The 21307-nt window shown below is 40.6% G+C and overlaps 2 protein-coding genes across 2 annotated transcripts; one reads left to right on the forward strand and one right to left on the reverse strand.

The window, feature by feature from the left end:
• The first annotated feature begins 11657 nt into the window (after window positions 1-11657).
• LOC132067273 (AAA-ATPase At3g50940-like) lies at window positions 11658-13954 on the forward strand. Its single transcript, XM_059460466.1, has 2 exons — window positions 11658-13011; window positions 13332-13954. The coding sequence occupies exons 1-2, from the start codon at window positions 12022-12024 to the stop codon at window positions 13821-13823; spliced, it is 1482 nt and encodes a 493-aa protein (XP_059316449.1). The 5' UTR covers window positions 11658-12021; the 3' UTR covers window positions 13824-13954.
• Window positions 13955-14694: 740 nt separating this feature from the next.
• LOC132067274 (U-box domain-containing protein 45-like) lies at window positions 14695-20318 on the reverse strand. Its single transcript, XM_059460467.1, has 6 exons — window positions 20029-20318; window positions 19316-19404; window positions 18913-19098; window positions 18254-18361; window positions 16877-18054; window positions 14695-15759 (listed from the first exon to the last, which is right to left on the reverse strand). The coding sequence occupies exons 2-6, from the start codon at window positions 19367-19369 to the stop codon at window positions 14973-14975; spliced, it is 2313 nt and encodes a 770-aa protein (XP_059316450.1). The 5' UTR covers window positions 19370-19404; window positions 20029-20318; the 3' UTR covers window positions 14695-14972.
• Window positions 20319-21307: the final 989 nt, after the last annotated feature.

A 21307-nucleotide genomic window follows, 5' to 3' on the forward strand; every position in this document is an offset into this window, starting at 1 on the left:
GGAGTCCCCTGGCAGAGTCTCATTAACGAGGGCATGCACGCGGGCAATCGAGTAAGCTTATTAGCCTATCCTTGCATAATTCAATGTGAATTTTAGTTTCTCGTTTAACTTCTCGTTTCTTTTACAGAGTGTGGTGCTCGTCAATGAAGCCTTCATCCGTGCTCGCCAGGTTGACGACCTTAGAGGCCAGCTGGATGCCCGTGGTCGGAAACGGAGAAGTTCCCAAAGACTTTTGAGCGAATGGAAGGAGGATGAATTGAACCGAGTCAAGGTTGCCCTTACCAACCTTCAACCCGAGCTCGACGAAATGGCGTCGAAACCTTCGGTTAAAGGATGAGCCGGCCGGGATGGTCGAGAAGAACCGCTTTTGAAAGCCGGAGAAGGTCGGCCTTAGCCAAGACAATGCTCGTTTTTCTTCGAGGCTTAGCCGAGCTCGAAACCACTATCTCTCAACTCCGGGGAGCTCGACTCGGTCAAGTCCGATGTCGTGAACATGGCCGAGGCACGGCCGTCGTTTGAATCCTAAGTATAAGGAGAACGAGGGTGTTCGAGCGAAAGCCGAGGACAGGTCCGAATACGCGACGAGCTGAAAATCGAACTCGAGGAGACGACCGAGGCTAATGACCTTCTCAAAGCCGAGCTCGAGTCTGCCACTCAATTCCAAAGAATCCTCGATGAAGAGAGAGATGAATTAGTGGCCAAGCTGGCCCAGGCTGAGGCCGATTTCGCGAAGCCCTAAGGAGTCGAGGCCGCCGAGGCTCATTCCACGATTGCGCAGGAGGCGAACGGTGGAAGTCTCGAGGGCCACCCTTGAGCAAGCCAAGCGTGTCTTTGCGGATCTCCCTTCCCTGATACTCGAAGCTAAAAGGACCGAGGAAGAAGCTAAGAGAGCCCTCGATACTGACTCTGAGCGGACAGTATCCGAACATTCTGGATCCAGCCACACCGGATAGACTAGGGCCTGTATTTAGCCTTTATTTTGTCTTTTGCCTTTTTGGCTTGATTTTTGTTTTTCAACTTCGTAGGAATTTTAGGTGTAAAAAACCTACATATATGAAATGTGCATTTTTCTTGTTGACTTTCTTTATTCTTTTGCTTGAATGCTTGTTATGATTTTTGCCCGAATTGTCGGTCCGTTATAAGGATAAGTAGAGACTTCGAGTCATTTTTTCGGACCATGCCTGTATATTGGCTTTTCTCTTCGTCCGGTACGTTTTGTCCTGGAATTTGATCGAGTGGTTTGCCCGCGGGACTTATTTATGCTTTGTGAATTCAGACGTCTCCAAATCACGTTAGGCATTTTTAGGGTTGATATTTTTTCGGCTATTCACTTATTATAGATTAGGTTCGGACACCTGAATCCCTGCCTTACCAATTTCTGATGTAGCAGTCCCCATTCAAGGGTGTTAAAGATTTTGGCTCGGTTCAATGTGACCTTGTTGCCTTTGTCGAATTTCGACTGTAGTGCCTGGAGTAGGGTATATGAATAAAGCGATGTCGAAATTCGGCGGTAATCACCGGGGTAGGGTGCTTTAACAAGAAGACCTATCCGAAATGCAATAATTCAAATTTTCAATAATCTTTGTATTGCAAGTATTTGTACGTACATGATATGAGGACTTTGTCCGTTTCCTTCTGTTTTTGCCGTAGCAAATACTAAGTGGACACGATTCGTTCTGATCGTTTGGTCCTTACATCAAAACCTAATACAGAAGGTCCGATTTTGGTTTTGCCGTAGAAATACACAAGTGGACACGATTCATTCGATCGTTTGGTCCTTACATCGAAACCTAATACGTTAAGCTCCTCGATTTTCGAGGACCCAAGCGGCGTGCTCGCTTTGCCGTCGAGTTCCTCCGTTTTCGACTAACAGGGTAAACCTCGATTTGGGTATAGTAGTCCTCAGTGCTTATCCGAGCCGCAAGATCGGGTAAGCACTATCAAGTCCCCACTCGCAGGGGTGCGGCCCCGAGTTTTCGAGCATTTGTCCTCGTCTTAATCTAGTAACACGTCGTACTTGTCGCCTCATTAAAAACCGTTGTTAAAACCCATTTTGGGACAAAACCGTACTAAGGAAAAGAGTGCAAGACGTAAAGTTTTCGCATCTAGCACCTAACGTTATCCCAAGACTCGACTTTCTCGCAAAAAAGAAAAGGTTAATAAATAAACATAAGTGTCCATACCTTAGTAGTAGATTCTTCAAACGAAACATTCAAGTTATTACAAGAATCGTCGCCCGTCCATGGATTTCACTGATACGATCCTTTGCCCGTTACCTCGGTTATCTTGTACGACCCTTCCCAGTTCGGACCCAGTTTTCCATCGTTGGGATTCTTGGTGTTCAAGGTAACTTTCCGAAGCACCAAGTCCTCAACTTGGAAATGTCGAAAATTGGCCCTCCGGTTGTAGTACCTTTCTATTCTCTGCTTCTGGGCTGCAATACGGACCAACGCGTTTTCGCGAAGTTCATCCGTGAGATCGAGTTTTACGGCCATGGCCTCCTCGTTTGACCCCTCGGTGGTGTACCTGAATCGGAGAATCGGTTCACCAACTTTTACGGGAATGAGGGCTTCGGCCCCGTAGACCAACGAGAAGGGTGTTTCTCCCGTGCTTGATCTCGATGTCATTCTGTAAGCCCACAATACCTCCGATAGTACTTCCCTCCAGTGATGCTTTGATGTTTCAAGTCTTTTCCTCAGATTTTGAATTATTGTTTTATTCGTGGATTTCGCCTGTCCGTTCGCACACGGGTGATATGGAGTTGATACGATTTTCTTGATCTTCAACCCTTCGAGGAAATCATTGACTTTACCGCCAACGAACTGAGGACCGTTATCACAAGTTATCTCAACCGGGATGCCGAAACGACAAATAATGTGGTCCCATATGAAGTCAATAACTTCCTTTCTCTAATCTTTTCGAAGGCTCGCGCTTCAACCCATTTGGAGAAATAGTCACTATAAACAAAATAAAACGGCCTTACTCGGTGCCCATGGAAACGGACCAACAATGTCCATTCCCCACTTCATGAACGGGGCCAAGTTGATATCACCGAGCGCAAAGCAACTCCCGGCTGATGAATCATCGGGGCATGTCTTTGACAACCGTCACATTTCCGGACAAAATTCTTCGAATCTTCCTCCATCCGATTCCAGTAGTAATCGGCTCTGATAATTTTTCGGACTAAGGCTTCAGCACCGAAGTGATTGCCGCAGGTCCCCTCGTGTACCTTTCTTTCATCACATGCTCGGTTTCTTCGGACCCAAACACGCCGGGGTTCGAAAAAGACCGTCGATACAATTGACCATCTACTGCTGAGTAACCGCTCGCTTTTGTTCTTAGTGACCGTGATTCTTTTAGTCACTGGGAGCTTTCCATCTTGCAAGTAGTCAATGTATTTGTTGCGCCAATCCCAAGTTAAACCCATTGTGTTTATTTCAAAGATGTCCATTCTATCGCCGAATTCATTAATTGTACCATGGTCCGGGGTTAATCACCCTTCCCTTCGACCGAAGAGCCCAAATTGGCCAATGCATCGGCTCGTTGCTCGCTCCCGGGTACACGCCGTACGGTCCATTCTCTAAATCGGTGCAGTATCACTTGATTTTTTTCCAGATACCTTTGCATCCGTTCGTCCTTAACCTCGAAGACGCCATTCACCTGGTTAACGACCAAGAGAGAGTCGCATTTTGCTTCAATTATTTTCGGCCCCCATACTCCGAGCTAATTTCAAACTCGCAATCAGCGGCCTCATACTCTCGGCTTCATTGTTAGTCAATTTAATAGTTCTAATGGATTGTCGAATGGCATCCCCCGGCGGGAGTTCGAGGATGATTCCTAGCCCGAACCTTTCGAGGTTCGAGGCCCCGTCCGTGTGTAACGACCAAATACTTAAGCCTTTCCCGAGGCTAACGAAGTTCTTTCTCAACCTCGGGGACCATAATGGGGCGTAAGTCCGCTACAAAATCGACCAAGATTTGGGACTTGATAGCTGGCCCGTCGAGGTTTGTATTCAATATCATATCCGCTAATCTCTACGGCCCATTTAGTTAGTCTACCCGATAATTCCTGTTTATGCATGATGTTCTTTAGAGGGTAAGTAGTCACTACCATACACGACGGGCATCAGCAAGGCTTGAGCTTTAAGCACTTACCAATGCCAATGCCAACTTTTCTGGGTGGGGATAACGGGTCTCCGCATCCCCTAAAGTTCTACTCACATAATATATAGGGAATTGCGTACCCGATTCTTCTCGGACCAAAACACCACTTACCGCTACCTCGGATACGGCAAGGTAGAGAAAAACCGCTTGTGTCGCTTTGGTGTGTGCAAGAGAGGCGGGTCGGACAAGTATCTTTTCAATTCCCTCGTAAGGCCTTTTGGCATTCCGATGTCCCAGTGAAGTCATTCTTCTTTCTTAATAAGGAGAAGAAACGGTGACTCTTGTCCGAGGATCTCGATATGAACCGACTCGCCGCCGCTATCCTTCCGTGAGCCTCTCGCACTCCTTTGACGTTGTTTACCACCTCAATGTCCTCAATGGCTTTGATCTTATCCGGGTTGATTTCAATTCCCTGGTTAGACACCATGAAACCCGTGAACTTGCCCGACGGGACACCGAAAGCGCATTTCTCCGGTTGAGCTTCATATTTTATTCATGAGTACATCGAAAGTTTCCGCAAATGTTTTAAATGGCCCTCTCGTCTCCAAGGACTTGACAACCATGTCATCAATATAAACTTCCATTGTTTTCCCTATCTCGTTCTTCGAACATCCCATTAACTAGGCGTGGTAAGTGCACCGCATTTTTTAATCCGAATGGCATGACATTGTAACGAAGTCCCATACCGAGTAATAAAGGATGTTTTCTCGATCCTCCGGTGCATCCGGATTTGGTTATACCCGGAGTAAGCATCGAGAAAACTTAACATTTCTTGTCCGGTCGCATCGCATCGATCATTCTATCGACGCGAGGCATCGAAAATGAATCCTTCTGGGCATGCTTTGTTTAGATCCTTATAATCAACGCACATTCGAAATTTATTACCTTTTTTCGGCACCACCACTACGTTAGCCGCCCAATCCGGTATTTTACCTCCCGAATAGCCTATTTTCAAAAGCTTTTGTTACCTCATCCTTTACGAAGGCGTGCTTTCGCTCTACGCATAGGCCTTCGCTTCGCTTCACCGGGGAAATCTCCGTCGAGGCCGAGCTTGTGAGTTGTTACCTCCGGTGGCACACCTGTCATATCTATATGGGACCATGCGAAACAATCGGCATTAGCTTGAAGAAATTTAAACAATCGGCATTAGCTTGAAGAAATTTAATTAACTTGTTCCTGAGCTCCGAGGTTAACCCCGTGCCGTGTATACCTTTCTATCCGGTAGATATTCAAACAAGATGACTTGCTCCAACTTCTCTACTGTAGACTTGGTTGCATCCGAGTCATCCGGCAAGACGAATGATCTAGGTACACCGAAATCATCCTCTTCATGCCCCGGGTCCAACCCCTTCTGCTCCGTTGTTGAACCTGTGTACTGTAGTTGCTATTTAAAGTCCTTACCCCTGGTTAACCGGCAAAGAAATCTCCCCCTTCGTGGTTTCACTCGCCATATTGAACCCACTGAGCACTCGGGCTACCGGTACGATCTGATCGAGTAGCCTTAGCTGTTCTGTCACGACCCAGCCCCGTAGGCCGCGACTGGCGCCCTATTTGGACACCCAAACGGACTTTCATATCAAATCGTCATAATTCACCCTAACTCAGATATCATAGTCATTAATTTAAACAGAAGTAAAAATAAATACCAATTTAAGCGGTCGCAGATATAAAATGTCATATCAAAGTCAGAAGAGCGGCGGAATGTACATCGCCGAATATATATACACATATACAGACATATGGGCCGCTATGGCCCCCAGACCAAACGGGACCGCATTAGAATACAAATCACGACGCTTCTCAACAAATGTACATAGGACCCTCGACCCACATAGATGACTACGGAAAGCCTCTGCGTACTCCGAACAAACATATGATTATTGTGGCCCCGTCGTACCCGTATAGTCCAAATGTACACAAGCATATACATAACAAAAGCATATATACCAAAAGATGGGCCCGATCAAAAGTAGCCACGGGTTCTAAGATAGCAGAGCGTGTAGCCTACACCGGCGATCACCCGGACGTCTATATCGCGACACGGCGGCATCGAAACGCCCCCGAAGAAAGCGGGTCAAGACGAAGGAAGTACCGAGTATATAAAAACACTTTGTTGTTACGTAAATCCAAACCGCAGGGCGAAATATGAGTACAAAGAGAAAATACCAAATCAAGTATCGAACTCCGTGCTAAAACATACGCAAATAGTACAAATCAAAATCGTGCATAACGAGAGTAGAACGACTCGCCACCCGACACCGGTGCCACAACACAACATACTCCTAAGGTTTCAAATCTCCGTACAAACCCAAACATATCATATCACACATATCACATCGCGACATATCAAAGCGAACAAATCATATCTTCGGTCATATCACAAAGATAACTCCATATACGGTAACCGCCCTACGGCGAGGTCTCTAAACCAAAACACAACAACCGCCGAATTTATCATAAGGCACACGATTACACAGACGCCCGGCAATGCTCTACCATAACGAAATCATAGTCATTAGCACGAGCGGAATGGTGCAGAAACCATATGCATATCAAAAATAAATTTCAGGACTCGACACTTAATTTCATATTCATATACATATACATTAGTATCAGAAGGTTCATAATGAGTATCGAGTTAATCGGAATTAGTATACGAAAATTGCGGACTTTTAAGTTATCCATTTTTCGAAAAATACATCGTAGATCACTCTCGGAAAATTCAGTATCATTCATAGTGAAGAACGTTCAAATAACATCATAGGATATTTCAAACGGATCTTAGAGTCATAAGCAAATGTTCTCTTTTCATATCATACAAAAATGAGGCAAACAAACCAAATAAGGGAATTCTCGGGACTTGCGGGCCCACCTCAGGTCAAGTTGAGGCGGCAGACCTAAATTACAAACATTAGGCTCCATAAAGTCACCTATGCGAGTTTCGGAACAATTTGGACACATTGGCAAAGGTTATGGAGGCTTGAGCACTCTTTTAACTAAATATAAAGATTATAGTTCAATTTCGCTGAATGAATAGTATGCAAAATCAAACTCGGATTCCCAAGAGCAGAATTATTCCCGAGGTTCCGATCTTAACCTAATATGACTAGGACATGCCAAAAGAAGGAAAGGTAGGCTTTACATACCTTACGCGCGTCTTACGCTCGCTTAAACTCAATTCCCGTTTCGCCTAAAAATGTAATCTACAAATGGTCAAGATTACCAAAGGTAAGTTATAGATTCTAAGTATTCAACTTAAGGTCATGTTGGTCTACCGAAATTTCGGGCAAAGACTTCCCCTATACATATGACATCCCCGAGAGTCATCTCGGCTCAAAATATCAACAATAACAACCCAACAACATCAACAATCCTCATAAACTACATTATGGCACAAATAGTCTCCTTTCTACATAGCTCATTAATTTCCGTCCAAACTTCACATTATCAAACTAATATCAACATTTCCCATATTCATTAACTAATTCAATATTATTCAAACACATTCCAATAACGTTCCAAGCAAATATTCATAAATTCAAGCATTCCCGCCAATTTCCATATTCTATCCAAAGCTTCTACAAACGCAACAACGCTTCCAAATCACATTGTTCTTCTTCCAAACTCATCAACAACAACCATAATTCACATTTAGAACTTTAATTCCATACTTATATAAAAATCACATAAATTCACATAATTTCTCATAATTACACACAAGCAATTCCAATGCCAATTCAAGTCATTAAACCTTTATTTGCATTACTAAGATCACAACCACACAACTAACAAACCAATTGAACTTGAATTCATCTTTCTTCCACATCAACATGGCTCACGGCCAAGCATGTTGTTCACACACACATACGCCATGCACACACACACCACACTTCCATAATTCTCATCTACTTCTAATCATTACGACATGCAAACTTATTCCATAACACAAGAAATGGAATTCTTACCTTTTTCTTCAAATTTCAACTTTCCACAAACGTCGCTCTTTCGCTAAACTAATTATACCACGTTGAAGAGCGTCTTGAGCTTGTTAAGAATTCAAGAAGAACAAGATTTTTGGATTGAAGTTGAAGGCTTGGAAATTTCTTTTCTCTCTTTTTTTTTTTGGTTCTATCGAACGGCCTTTTGTTTTTGCTTTCAAGTTTTTTTTTTTGTTTTGTGATTTTTTCTCAAACTTCTAAGGATGAACACACGTATATACTCTCTTAACTATTGTCACATGATCATCACATGATCACTTATAATATGGACTTGGGCCATTTTTATTATACCATGGCCGGCCACCCTTAGTGTTGGGCCTCAATTTTTTTCTTTTTTGAGCCCAATCGATTAAAATCTCGTTTTGTAATTCCCGAAACTAATTTTTGAAATTCCAATTTTGCCCTTGGTCTTCCTCCATATTTCCACACCAATATTTTTCATAAGCAACCTAGACATTGTATCTAGAATCAAAATATTAACTTATGACATACAAGTCACAATCGTTTCAAAATTTCCGAATAGGCGAAAACACGGGATATAACATGTTCAACCACTCTCCACCGGATGATGTTGGCCGAGCTACCTGGGTCAATCAAAATACGTTTAACTTGTGATTTAAAAATAAGAATAGAAATTACCAACGCATCATTGTGCAGTTGAATGATGCCTTTCGCATCCTCGTTTTCGAAAGCGACGGAACCCCTGAATGTAATCCCGCCGCGCTTCTCGCGTACAAAGAAACCTTTGTCGGCCCATCACCGGCCCCCGAGGCGCATCCATACCCCCGATTATCATGTTGATTATATGCCGAGGTTCCATCGGTCTCAACCCGTTTGTTTGACTCCCTTCCTTGTCCAACAAGCCTTTCGCTCGCTCACTCGTAATTCACGAAGGTGACCATTTTTGTTTTGAACGGCCACCTCCTTCTTAATGGCGGCGAAGCCTTCGCCCGTGCCCACGAGTTCCATGGTACTCACATATCACGTTCGGTCCCGCGGGATCGGATCCGATCTCAATCATCTCTCTCTCATCATATGCCCCCCCCGCGATAGCACGACCCATGGCCCACACACAAGATCCGAGGGTTGACGAATTGAAGTTGTATTCCGATATCCTGGCGGGTCTCGTTGGTACCGAGCTCCCGCATCACTTCTAAATGACAGATATCCCAAATTCGACGGTCGCCCGGTTCGTTTATCTCCCGGCCGGGGAGAATCCAAGTGGACCAACCCTCGATTTTTCCGTCCGAAGCTTGGCTTTTCCGAATGAAAGTATGGCCGATATCTTTCCCTCGATGGTCTTCGACTCGGATCGTAATTTTTCCTCAATCTCTCAGAGCTTTTGTTCATATTTACGGGCCCGGGGGGAAGTTCGAGTTGGTCATCCTCTACACGAATCTTTGATTCGTATCTGTTATGGACATCCGCCCAGGTCATAGCCTCGTATTCCAGCAAGTTTTCCTTTAGTTTGAACGAGGCCATCGAGCTCCGAGGATTGAGTCCTTTGGTAAAAACTTGCGTTGTACCCTCATTCCTCCGAATCGAGAGAACTCCATCCGTTCCCTTTGGAACCGGTTGACAAATTCACGCAATAACTCATCATCCTTTTGGGCTATGCGGAAAATATCTGCCTTACGGGCTTGCACCTTTTTGGCACCGGCATGAGCTTTTATGAACGCATCCGCGACCATTTCGAAAGAAGTGATTGAATGCTCGGGCAGATGGTCGTACCAAGTCAATGCTCCCTTCGACAGAGTTTCCCCAAACTTTTTCAACAACACGGATTCAATTTCATCCTCTTAAACATCATTGCCTTTTGTGGCACAGGTGTATGAAGTCACGTGTTCCTGAGGGTCCGTTGTGCCGTCATATTTCTAGATATACGACATTTTGAACCTCTTCGGGATTAATTTCGGAGCCGCACTCGGAGGAAAAGGCCTCTGAATGTACCTCTTCGAATTCGGTCCTTTCAGAATAGGCGGAGCCCCCTGGATCTGGTCCACCCAAGAGTTATATGTTTCCACCCTCTTCTCAGTCGAGTCTACCCGCTTCGCCGATGTTTCGAGCATTCTCAGAACTTCGGTGGATGAACCAGCTCTGGAACCATTGCTCTCGACCATCCACGTTTCATCCCTTCTGGGTTCGGCCACACCTTTCGTCTTCTCCGGGGCCACTTCATCATTTTTGTTTTGCAACTAGGCTATTGCGACTCCTTGTTCGGCAATAGCTGCTCTCTGTTCCTGCAACATTTCAAAAATTATACGTAAATTAATATCGTCCGGTGTATTCGGCACTTTCTGGCCTTGTGCCCGCGACAAAGTAATTGAATTGTGAGTATCTAAGGGATCGGTGGCCGGTTGAGCGGCATTCTCCTGGTTCACGGTGTTCTGTCGGTTGAGGCCCTCCCTCGAATCAACGGGGTTTCGGGGTCAACGGGTTCCGCCGGTAAGCCCCGTAGCCCACCGTTCTCATTTTCGGCCACAATCTCGTTGTTGCCGACGTGACCAGATTGTCCACTGCTTGCCATTTGGTCCGTTTTCACAGAAACGAACAAAAGATTTTTTCAATCTTAATGGGTAAGAGATAGAAACCAAGATCAAAGACCACTATTATCCTAGCCCCACGGTGGGCGCCAAACTGTTTACCCCGGAATTGGGTAATAAGTTGAATTTATAAGTGAGGTATAGGATATGTGGATAACTTTAATCTATTTTGTGTTTGTGAGAAATATTTATGGATTTATGTGCTTTAATACGTGTATATGAATATAATATATCAATGCCTTGAGTGAATATGTTGCTATAGGAGACTAAGCTAATGGTGTTAGAAGAATAAGCTAAAACCATAAGAATCCACTGATTCGGACTAAAGAAAGAGAGAGAGAGAGAAATTATGCTTTTATATATATTGCTATTACAATGTTCTTGATCTTAAAAAGCTAACCCTTAAAAGTAGGGAAATGCCCCCTATTTATAGTTTTGCCCTACCCTCAGATACAACATAAAGCCTTTTTAGAATAAAGTAAACCCTAAAACGATAAGATTGGGCCGTATGTCCGACACCCGTACGGTCTGACACCCGTACGGTCGTCGGTACAATGTGACAGAATGATGTTGACGCGTGGCGATTTTGTAACTGATTAACCGGACTAACGACCACGATCAACTCGGTCATGCTGAAACTGGACCAACGCCCACGATCAACTTGGTCATGGAGAAACCGAACCAACGGCCACGATCAACTTGGTCATGGAGAAACCGGACTGGCTATGATGCCGTGTTTGGTCCGGAGATGTCGGACCAAACAGTGTTTGCTTCGCTTTTCTTCGGTGTCGCCGGCCCGGCAACTCCATCGCCTCTAATTTCGTGACCATGGACTACGACCGTCTTTTTTTATCTCCGGCCCCCGATCTCATCGGATTTGCATATATCCGATTTTTACCGTATACAATAAGGACAAATCTTACGCCAACACGTAAAAAATTTTACACCATTATCTTTGATTAAAATACAATATCATGACAGAATCAGTCAGCAAACATAGATAGGTCACACATGTCCACCTGGTCCATGAAATATTATTTTTAAAATTTTCACGTTTTTCTTCTCTTTGACAAGACCCTTTCCAAGAATTGCTTGAGAACCTTTGTCCATTTACATCTCTGACCTTGTCATACTCTACTTCTAGAACAAACTTATAGAACAAGCTTTTGTCATCAACAATTTTTCCAAAAGCTTCAACTGAAAGTTTGCAAATTTTTAGCTGCTATAAAAGCCTTCTCTTGGCAAACTACTTGAAACAATTCAACCACAATAAACCCTCTTATTTCTTTTGCCTAATACTCTAAAAATATTGCAAACATGTTTTCTCTTTCAAAAATGCCTTCAACAAGATCAGTGCTATCAGCATATACAACTTTAACTGCTTCAACAGTTTTTGTTAGAACTTTAGTCTCTGAAGTTCAAAACATGACAAACCAACTTATACCCAAAAATCTCCAAGACAAAATATTGTCAAAAGTTGGAATCTTTATGGGAAATTTCTCTTCCCAAACTACCCTCATCATTGAGGAAAAAAATGGTTTCACTCCAAATGAACTCTTTGAAGCTTCTAAATTATACTTAGGTACCATAGTGTCACCTTCAGTTCAAAGAGTCAAAATTTCCAAGGCAGAAAAAGAAAAGAAATTTTCAGTCAACATTAGTAAAGATGAGAAAATCATTGATACATTTGAAGGAGTAGAACTCATTTGGGAGCTGAAAATTGTGGAAAATCAGAAGACAAATTGTGATAATGGATACCTTACTTTAGAAAAAGCGGACCAGATATGGTATGAACTCAGTTTCCTTAAGGATTACAAAGAAATGGTGTTGAACACTTATTTGCCATTTGTTCTTGAAAGATCAAACGCCATAAAAGAGGAAAACAAGGTGATAAAACTGTCACCACTTGGGAGTTACTGTGGAGAAAGTGTGAATCTTGATCATCCATCAACTTTTGATACAATAGCAATGGATCCTGAAATCAAGAAAACACTAATGGATGATTTAGAAAGATTTGTTAGGAGAAGAGATTATTATAGAAGAGTTGGCAAGGCATGGAAAAGGGGATATTTGTTGTATGGACCACCAGGAACAGGAAAATCTAGCTTGATTGCAGCTATGGCTAATCATTTGAAATTTGACATATATGATATGGAACTTTCTAGCATGCGTTGTAACTCTGATTTCAGAAGAATGTTAGTCTCTACAAAGAACAGATCAATTATTGTTATTGAAGACGTTGATTGTACCATTGAGCTAGAGAACAGAGACGATGGATCACACAATTACAACAATAGTGAAAGTCAGGTGCGTCCCAATTTATGTGGCACTTTGTCAGAAATGATATAATTCTATATTTCGAGATAATGGCACTTTGTCAGAAATGATATAATTCTATATTTCGAGATAATTTAACTTTAAAAGTATGACATCTTTCTATATTTGAAACTCTTTTTAACTTTAAACTTTTATTCTAAAAAACATGCTTTTATAGCCAAAAAAATGTCAAAACTTAATCAAACACTGGTATATAAAATGAAACAGTGGGAGTAAACTTTACACTCCACAAGATTTTGTCAAGTTTATTCATTTGAAAGGTTGACACCACTTTTCTTTTTCATGGACAGGTTACACTTTCCGGGTTGCTAAACTTCATAGACGGGCTATGGTCAAGTTGTGGAGATGAAAGAATAATTGTGTTCACTACCAACTTTAAAGAAAAACTAGACCCTGCATTAATAAGGCCAGGAAGAATGGACATGCACGTTCACATGTCCTATTGCACTCCTAGCGGATTCAAGATCCTTGCTTCCAACTACCTTGGCCTTAAAAATCACTGCAAATTTGGTGAAATAGAAGAGCTTATAACTGAACTGAATGTGACCCCGGCAGAGATTGCTGAAGAGCTGATGAAAAGCGACGAAGCGGAAATTGCACTTGATGGACTAATTAAGTTCCTCCACAAGAAGAAAGATGGTTGCAAAGAGAAAATTGTTGTAGAAAATGAAGTTGTTGATGAGAAAGGTGATGAAATGAAGGAAGAAATAGAGATTAAAGATCTGAGGAGACGTAAGGGGAATTCAAGGAGGGGAGGAAGAACCAGGCGTAAAATTTTCTGATGTTCTTGGTCTACAATTAATTTTGTCAAGCTAGAAAATTACTTATGCACATGTATTTAGCATTCTCATACTCTATTGTAATATGTCCGAATAATTTTTTTAGTCATGTACCTAGAGTTGAAAATGTCCAATATTCCTTGTCTTCGGTAATTTGGATACTGAAAAAAGTTGCAAGAAAAGGAAAAGGTATGACAAAATATGCAATTTAGAGTTATAATGCATGCTGCAACCAAAAAACAGCAAAGAGCTCAAATAGTTGTGATAGACAGAAATGGTTAATTGTTGATTTTAAGGCATATTTTCAAAATAGGTACAATCAATGTTTCATAATGATGGTGTCCGAACCAACTTGCACACATCTCAAGTGTTCCTCCGGGTACCTATTACTTCCCACCAGCAAACCAGCAAAGGTAGCGGGTCGCCGCGTGCCGGCCGGGGGATGGACTGGGAACGGGACCCCCGTGCCCAGCACTCAGAGCCAATCCTTTTCCCGAAGTTACAGATCCATTTTGCCGACTTCCCTTGCCTACATTGTTCCATCGACCACAGGTTGTTCACCTAGAGACTCGATGCGATTATGAGTACGACCGGCGTGGACTCGTATTCGATCCTCCGATTTTCAAGAGGCCGCCGGAGCGCACCGACACCACGCGACGTGCGGTGCTCTTCCAGTGCCCGCCGGACCCTACCTCTGACTGAGCCGTTTCCAGGGTGAACAGGCTGTTAAACAAAAAAGATAACTCTTCCCGAAGCTCTCGCCGACGTCTCCGGACTTCCTAACGTTGCCGTCAACCGCCACGTCCCGGTTCAAGAATTTTAACCCGATTCCCTTTCGGAGTACATAGGATAACTCTGTGACATAATAGTGTGATTTGGTATCTAAGAAATAAGAGATGGTATTGCTACATCTCAAGAAATAACAGCTTATATTCACATCCAATGGCTGTATTTTCACTGTGAAGGATGGAGCTAAAGCATTAACTCATGGACCCTATTTGGCATGGATAAGCCCCTAGCTATCCTAAAGTGCCCAGACTTGTACATCTCTTCCACAAGAAAACTAAACTCACCCATTGGCATAGGACAGAAAATGAGAAAGGAGAGATAAATAAGAGATTTACATACTAGTGAAATGACAAGGAGGTATATTTAACACTGGTACACAGAAAAACTCTTGTTTTTCCACAAGAAACTCCACGCCTTCCCCAATTTTTTCCGGGAGGTTGACTTGCACAATGGCTTTGAATCTTCAGTAGGCATGCACAACGTCTCCGTCTTTTCAACCGGTGTCTGAGTTTGAACTGTTGACGGTTCTCTCTGTCTCTGCTCGCGAAACAACATCAAAAGCTTCTGAGCTTTCTGCTTTCCTCTCATAGTCCCATTTACTGATATCGACACCAACGAAGGTATCACTCCTTCTTGAAGTACCATTTGGCTGCATTTCTCGTTTCCATTGCATAATATCAACATGCAAGCAGCAGCTTGCTCCTGTTCTAAAGGCTCTCCAATGTCCAAAACGGTTGCAAGGCTACTTATAAGACCAGGAGACGACATTATTTCGTCCCTTGCAGATTTACTTAAAGATAGGTTTATAAGGACCGCTATGCATTTTTCTGTCATATGGTCATCCGTATACGACATAAGGGTTTTCAGGCAATCGAGAATGCCAGCTGAGAGGAGGTGGGGTGTATTTGTTGGATTACTGGACAGATTAAAAAGTGCATGGAGGCCATCCAGCTTACATTGAGCATCGGTCTCACGCTGGAGGACTCCGACCAAGAATGGAATGGCTTCACCAGAACCAATAACAGGCTTGGCTTCCTCGAGGCAGGAAAGATTCAGGTAAAGGGCAGTAGCTGCACTGATGGCACTAGAAGTGGCAACCATTCTTTCCAGCAAAGGAAGCACACCCGCCGCCAGCATCAACTCCTTGTTCCTAAAGTACAAGTTGGAAACATGTCAGAAATATAGATACTTCTCATCCAAGCATAAGAAAATGGGAAGCGCATGGAATTTTTTGAATACCATGCTAAACATGCACCAAGATTCTTTTAGGCATTAAAAAGTCAAGGAAGTACTCCACCTAGGCAATAGAATGCTATGGTAATTATAGGATAAATATCACCTATTTTGATGCTTAAAGAGGGCAAATGCTAAAGGATATTTAAGAAGTCATGCTAAGCAGGGCCCATGTAAGATACCCAGCTTAATTTATTTATATATTTGTTTATTTATAAATTCAAGCACTTGCTAACCTAGCTTCATCTCCTTTAAATGATTTTTATTCAACAAACAAGATTGTCGTCATCTGAAATATTAACTTGCGTTATACATAAGCAAAAATGAAATTGTAAATTCACCTTAAGTGCTGAAGCCAATCCATATGAACATCCTACCTAACCACTACTCAAAGGAGAAGAATAGTACCAAACCATGTACCATGAAAAGACAATTCAAGAACAAAGCGAGCAAGTAACAAACTGTACTTAATTGTTTTATAAGCTGAGATCAGGAGATGTATGACGGTTAAAAACAGAGAAACTCGATTTCTCCAGAAAGATGCAGTTGTTAAGTCAGTAAATAACTTGTGGGCCAGTGACAGAAATTAAGAAATTCAAAGCTATTTGAATCGTGGGAAGCCAATCAGTGGCGGATTCAGGATTTTCACTCGGGGGTTCGAAAAACACAACAAAAGCTAAATATAAAAAATAGTGTTGTTTCTGGGAATAGAACCTAGGACGCTAGTGATAATTTTGAACATCCTAAACCACTTGAGCTAACCTTTTGCATTTGTTTAGGGAATTCAAAACTATATATATGTACATAAACACACAGAAAATCTATCCTCTATATACACTGTAATTTTTTGCCGAGGATGTTCGGGTGAACACCCTCACCACCCTCTAAACCCGCCTCTGATGCCAATGCAAGTCATCAGAAAGGCATAGATTGTTTTGACAGCTGGACAAAATAAGTACTTTATTCCTGAGCTAGAGGTCATTAGGAAAAACTGATCTGCGACTTTACAACCATAATAAAACACGAGAACACACCTGTTATTATTGACACCAAGGTTGAAGAGGGCCATGGTTCCGATTTCTTGAGCAATCTCATTCCTGGTTTGTATAGCACACTCCAAAAACCCTAGTAGTGCTTCAATAAAGCCATTTGCTCCCATATAAATCCTGATTTCTTCATCATCCTTTAGCAGATGCCTTATCTGTTCTACCACTGTGCACTTTTTCCTGAAATCTTCCCCTTTGTTTAAGACAGCTAAAAAGTCCTCATATCTTTCAAAAGCATTGACTTGAAGCTCCTCATCTTCTTGCACACATTCATCTACTTCATTTCCTTCGGCCTCCTCAATGATACCACTATCTTCCAAAGGAACCACCTTGACACCTTTAAACTTGCAAGAAACAATACTTCCTGTAGATTTGGAATTCGTGGACTCACTTTCAGATAAAGCCAGTCTCCAGTAGTTGAGATCAAGGGATTCAGGTGGGCCATCTGGAATAGGAACCCCGTTTTGTTCGCACCAACTAGCAACTAAACCCTTCACACAATAATTAGGAGTTAAACCAAGGTGAGGGAGCTCCTGCTGACTCTTTGGGCACGAATTATGCCCATCACTAAACCACTTCTCAATGCAAATCCTTTCATATGTTTGCCCAGAAGCGATTATCACAGGGTTATACATTAACTGTAACGATATTGGACACCTTAACTCTTCAGGAGGAACAGGCATCTGGTCTGACCTCCTAAAGTTAGGTTTAAAATTAAAAGAACTAAGCTTCGAGAGTTGCCGGTCAAAAGCATGAATATTATTGCTTACAGCTCCAATACCATACTCGAAGGATCCTTGAACTGTGGGTGAACAAGGTGTTGAACCCTGTGAATCATTGTCATCTGATAATTCAGATCTAAACAACTTTGAGTATTTTCTAATGAGAGTCAAAAGAAAAGCAACAATTGACTCTTTCCTTTTATCCTCTTCTGCCCTGGCTCGTTCAACGAGCTTTTTCAGAGCCCTTCTTTCTCTAAGAGCAGCTCTTGAAGAAGTTATACCAAGTCTGGTAGCAGCTTGGTGAAAAGACTCGAGTTCATTGTTGTCGTTGCCATTGAATTTTCTCCCCTGCTGAAGCAATGTAATTATCTCATCACCAACTTGCTTCTCCAACGGATCAATCGAGAACTCAATTCCCTGAAGTTCATTTAGAACTTCAGATATCTGAAAGAAAAAAAAGAGGTTACCATCAGAATCAAAATGTGAAACAGCCAAGAGCTAATGGCCCTTAAGAAATGATTTATGAGTAAAACCTTCATTTAGTCAAATTGACTAATGGCACTAACACAAACTCATCTCCTCCCCTTCCAAAAAAGGGAAGAAAAAAGGACTCCACCATCACATTTGCACAAGAGTATATTACCTGAGAGCCAATACTTTGTGGTACTATATCTTCAACACGCTTTAGACTGTCTTCAAGAGCAGATCTTGCTCTCTCGAACTTCAGAATTATAGAGTCCCCTGTTATAGCCTGAAAACAAAGACATTTCAATAAATATAAATTTTGAAAAAAAAAAAAAAAAAAAACTAGACATTTCCGTAAATAAATTGTGAAACAAGAAACTTTAGGCAGAGGGAGAAGGGAACCATCAAGAACATTGTAATTATTAAGCAAAAATCGGGAGCAGCTCTTTTCACTACTTCTGTTGGTAATAATCATACTGCATGAGCAAATAAATTATAGTTATATCTTAGGAATAACACTTTTACATTGTTTAATTTTTCACGTTAATTAAAGTGTTTCATTTAGAAACTATTTCCAGATATTAACAACAACTACTACGCCTCAATCCATATACAACATACCCAGTTGGATCCCACAATGTGGGGTCTGGTACGCCTCAATCCATATTATTCTATAAAAAGGAAATCTTGTTATGTAGGAGCCAACCTAAGGTACATCACCAGAGGAACACGAAGGCACAATAGTTTCCCTTTTAAGAAATAAATACTAAGTTTAAAGACTACCAGAAAACCTGTTATAAATATGGACAATCAGAACTATAAAGGTAGCAACATTACCAGGTAAAGTTTACTGCATTCGGCGCAATGCTGAAGAACATTCTTTGTTTTCTCAAGGGCTATGTGCAAAGCACATAATGCTTGAATACCAGATGTGCTTCTTGGTCGTGCAGCTTCTAATTCAGGAAATATTCCCAGCACTCTTGCGTATATAGCCGATAAACTCTTGCACATTGCTCCATGTAACTAAATTGACACATAAAACTTCATTACTTACAGAACAATGATAAATGAACATTGACAAATCCATATAAACATCCAAAGTGTTTTTATTTCAAAAAATAAACTTGAAGAATTTGCCTAGTTGTAGGTCTACATAGATCCAATAAATTGGAAAACGAAAACAGCAGGTTCAAACAATAATTAACAAGCTAATCACAACAATAAGTGTTCATAAACATACCTTAGGCTCACCAATAGATAACAAGTTTTCCTCAATCTCAGTATTCTCCATCATCAAAATAGAATAGAATATTCAACTACCTCAATCACCTGTATGATAGAAGCAGCAAATGGATTATTACATGAACATAATAATTATAAACAACAAATAAGCAAAAAAAAATCGGCACATATTTTTATTTCATCAAAAGGGAAAGTGCAAGACCAGATTTTGCAATAAGAGAACTAAAAACAAGGTCAACAAATGATGGATAATCTAAATACATAAAAACAATAATATCAAAGCATAATATTAGTGGTTCAAACAATTCATGAAACCATCAAATATATTAACCTTTCTAATCAAATTAAAGACAAAAAAGGAGAATTTAGATTTACAAATGAAGAAACAAAGCTTTTAAAAGCAAGCTAGGATCCATAAATATTGACAATATACAACAATAATTATGCCTAAATCCCAAACTATTTAAAATCATATTATATGAACCCTTAATAGCCATTTGAATCCTTTTCATCTTAAACTTCATCAATATATATGATTACAAATACAACATAAGAATAAAAATAAAATATATTTCATATGCAAAAACTATACAATAAAACTTTATTCAGAAGAAAACCCAAAATGGGTTTTATATACAACTTCATATTTACAAAGAATCAAGAAAGAAATATATAGTGCAACTTATGAATTATTAGCAAAGAAATACATACAAGAAATGAATGAAGAGCAACCAAGGAGGCTTCATTCAAAAGCTCTAATGAATCCAAGAATTCAACAATAAATTTAATGTTTTTGTTAATTAGAAGGAAAAAGATAGAAGCTTTATTGTTCAAGATCTTAAAACTTTGAGAAAGAATGAAAATCAAGAAAATCTTGATATTATATTAGATAGAGATGGAGAAATAAAGAGAGAGGAGGAAGAGTCAGCTTTTTGTTGTTACTAACAATAACTAATTATAACAGCAGAGGCAAGAAATGAGTAGAAATAAATGAATGCATGTGAGGAAGTACTACTTTATTAATTTTATTTATATACTGTATGTTTAGCCTTTTTACAACTAACAACTTTACTATATTAACGCATTATCCGTTTCAAAGAGTCAAAAAGATAAAACAACATCATTTATGATCAGACTAGGGAAATAGAAACTCAATTAATTTTACGGAATCAGAAAGATAAAACAGCATCATTTATAATCAGACTAAGGAAATAGAAACTCAATTAATTTGTAACAACGCAATAGAAAATTCGGCTAAATTGTGAGCTAACATATTTTAAGATTTATGAATATATGCATGAATTTATCAGCCGCCAAATATCTTCACAAATAATTTCTATGTCTTGTAAAATTATTATTTTTCTTTATTACAGTCCATCACATTTTTTAATCAGACAAGATTCACACCTTTGACCATCTATTTCAGGTTAAATTTTATATTTTTATTATGATAATTTTAATATCTTAATTTAACGTTATATTTTTTTCATAGATTTTTTATATAGTAACTTCTATTTCTTAAAAGTAAAAGATTAAATTCATGACGGAAAGTTAGATGGATTGACTCTTTACGCATATTATCATTCTTTCTTATATTAAAAAAAAGAATGACGTATAATTGAAAGGGAAAAAAGATGGTCAGGGAATATTTTGAAATAATATTCAATTCTAAGATGTAACATAATTTATAGACATATACCCACTTGCAAAGTGGAACTTAATCAGTTAATTATTTATCCATTATTGAGTTACAATTTATATTTAACCAAAAAAGAGGTTTATAAATTACAGGACGATGTTGTCTCCCCGGGCCGACATTTGCCGACCTCCGAGTTTGTCGGTAAGCCACCTGTCAATAGTTGTACTGTTAATTTACCCTTTTACCCCTACATCATAGTTTAAAACAGTGATTGGTATTTTACACGTCAGAAAACCTTTCTTTTTCTCTTAGGTACAGTTTTAACTGAGTTAAAGCTATTAATGGAAACGT

This window comes from Lycium ferocissimum, chromosome 8 (assembly GCF_029784015.1).
Source record: "Lycium ferocissimum isolate CSIRO_LF1 chromosome 8, AGI_CSIRO_Lferr_CH_V1, whole genome shotgun sequence".
NCBI lineage: Eukaryota > Viridiplantae > Streptophyta > Magnoliopsida > Solanales > Solanaceae > Lycium > Lycium ferocissimum.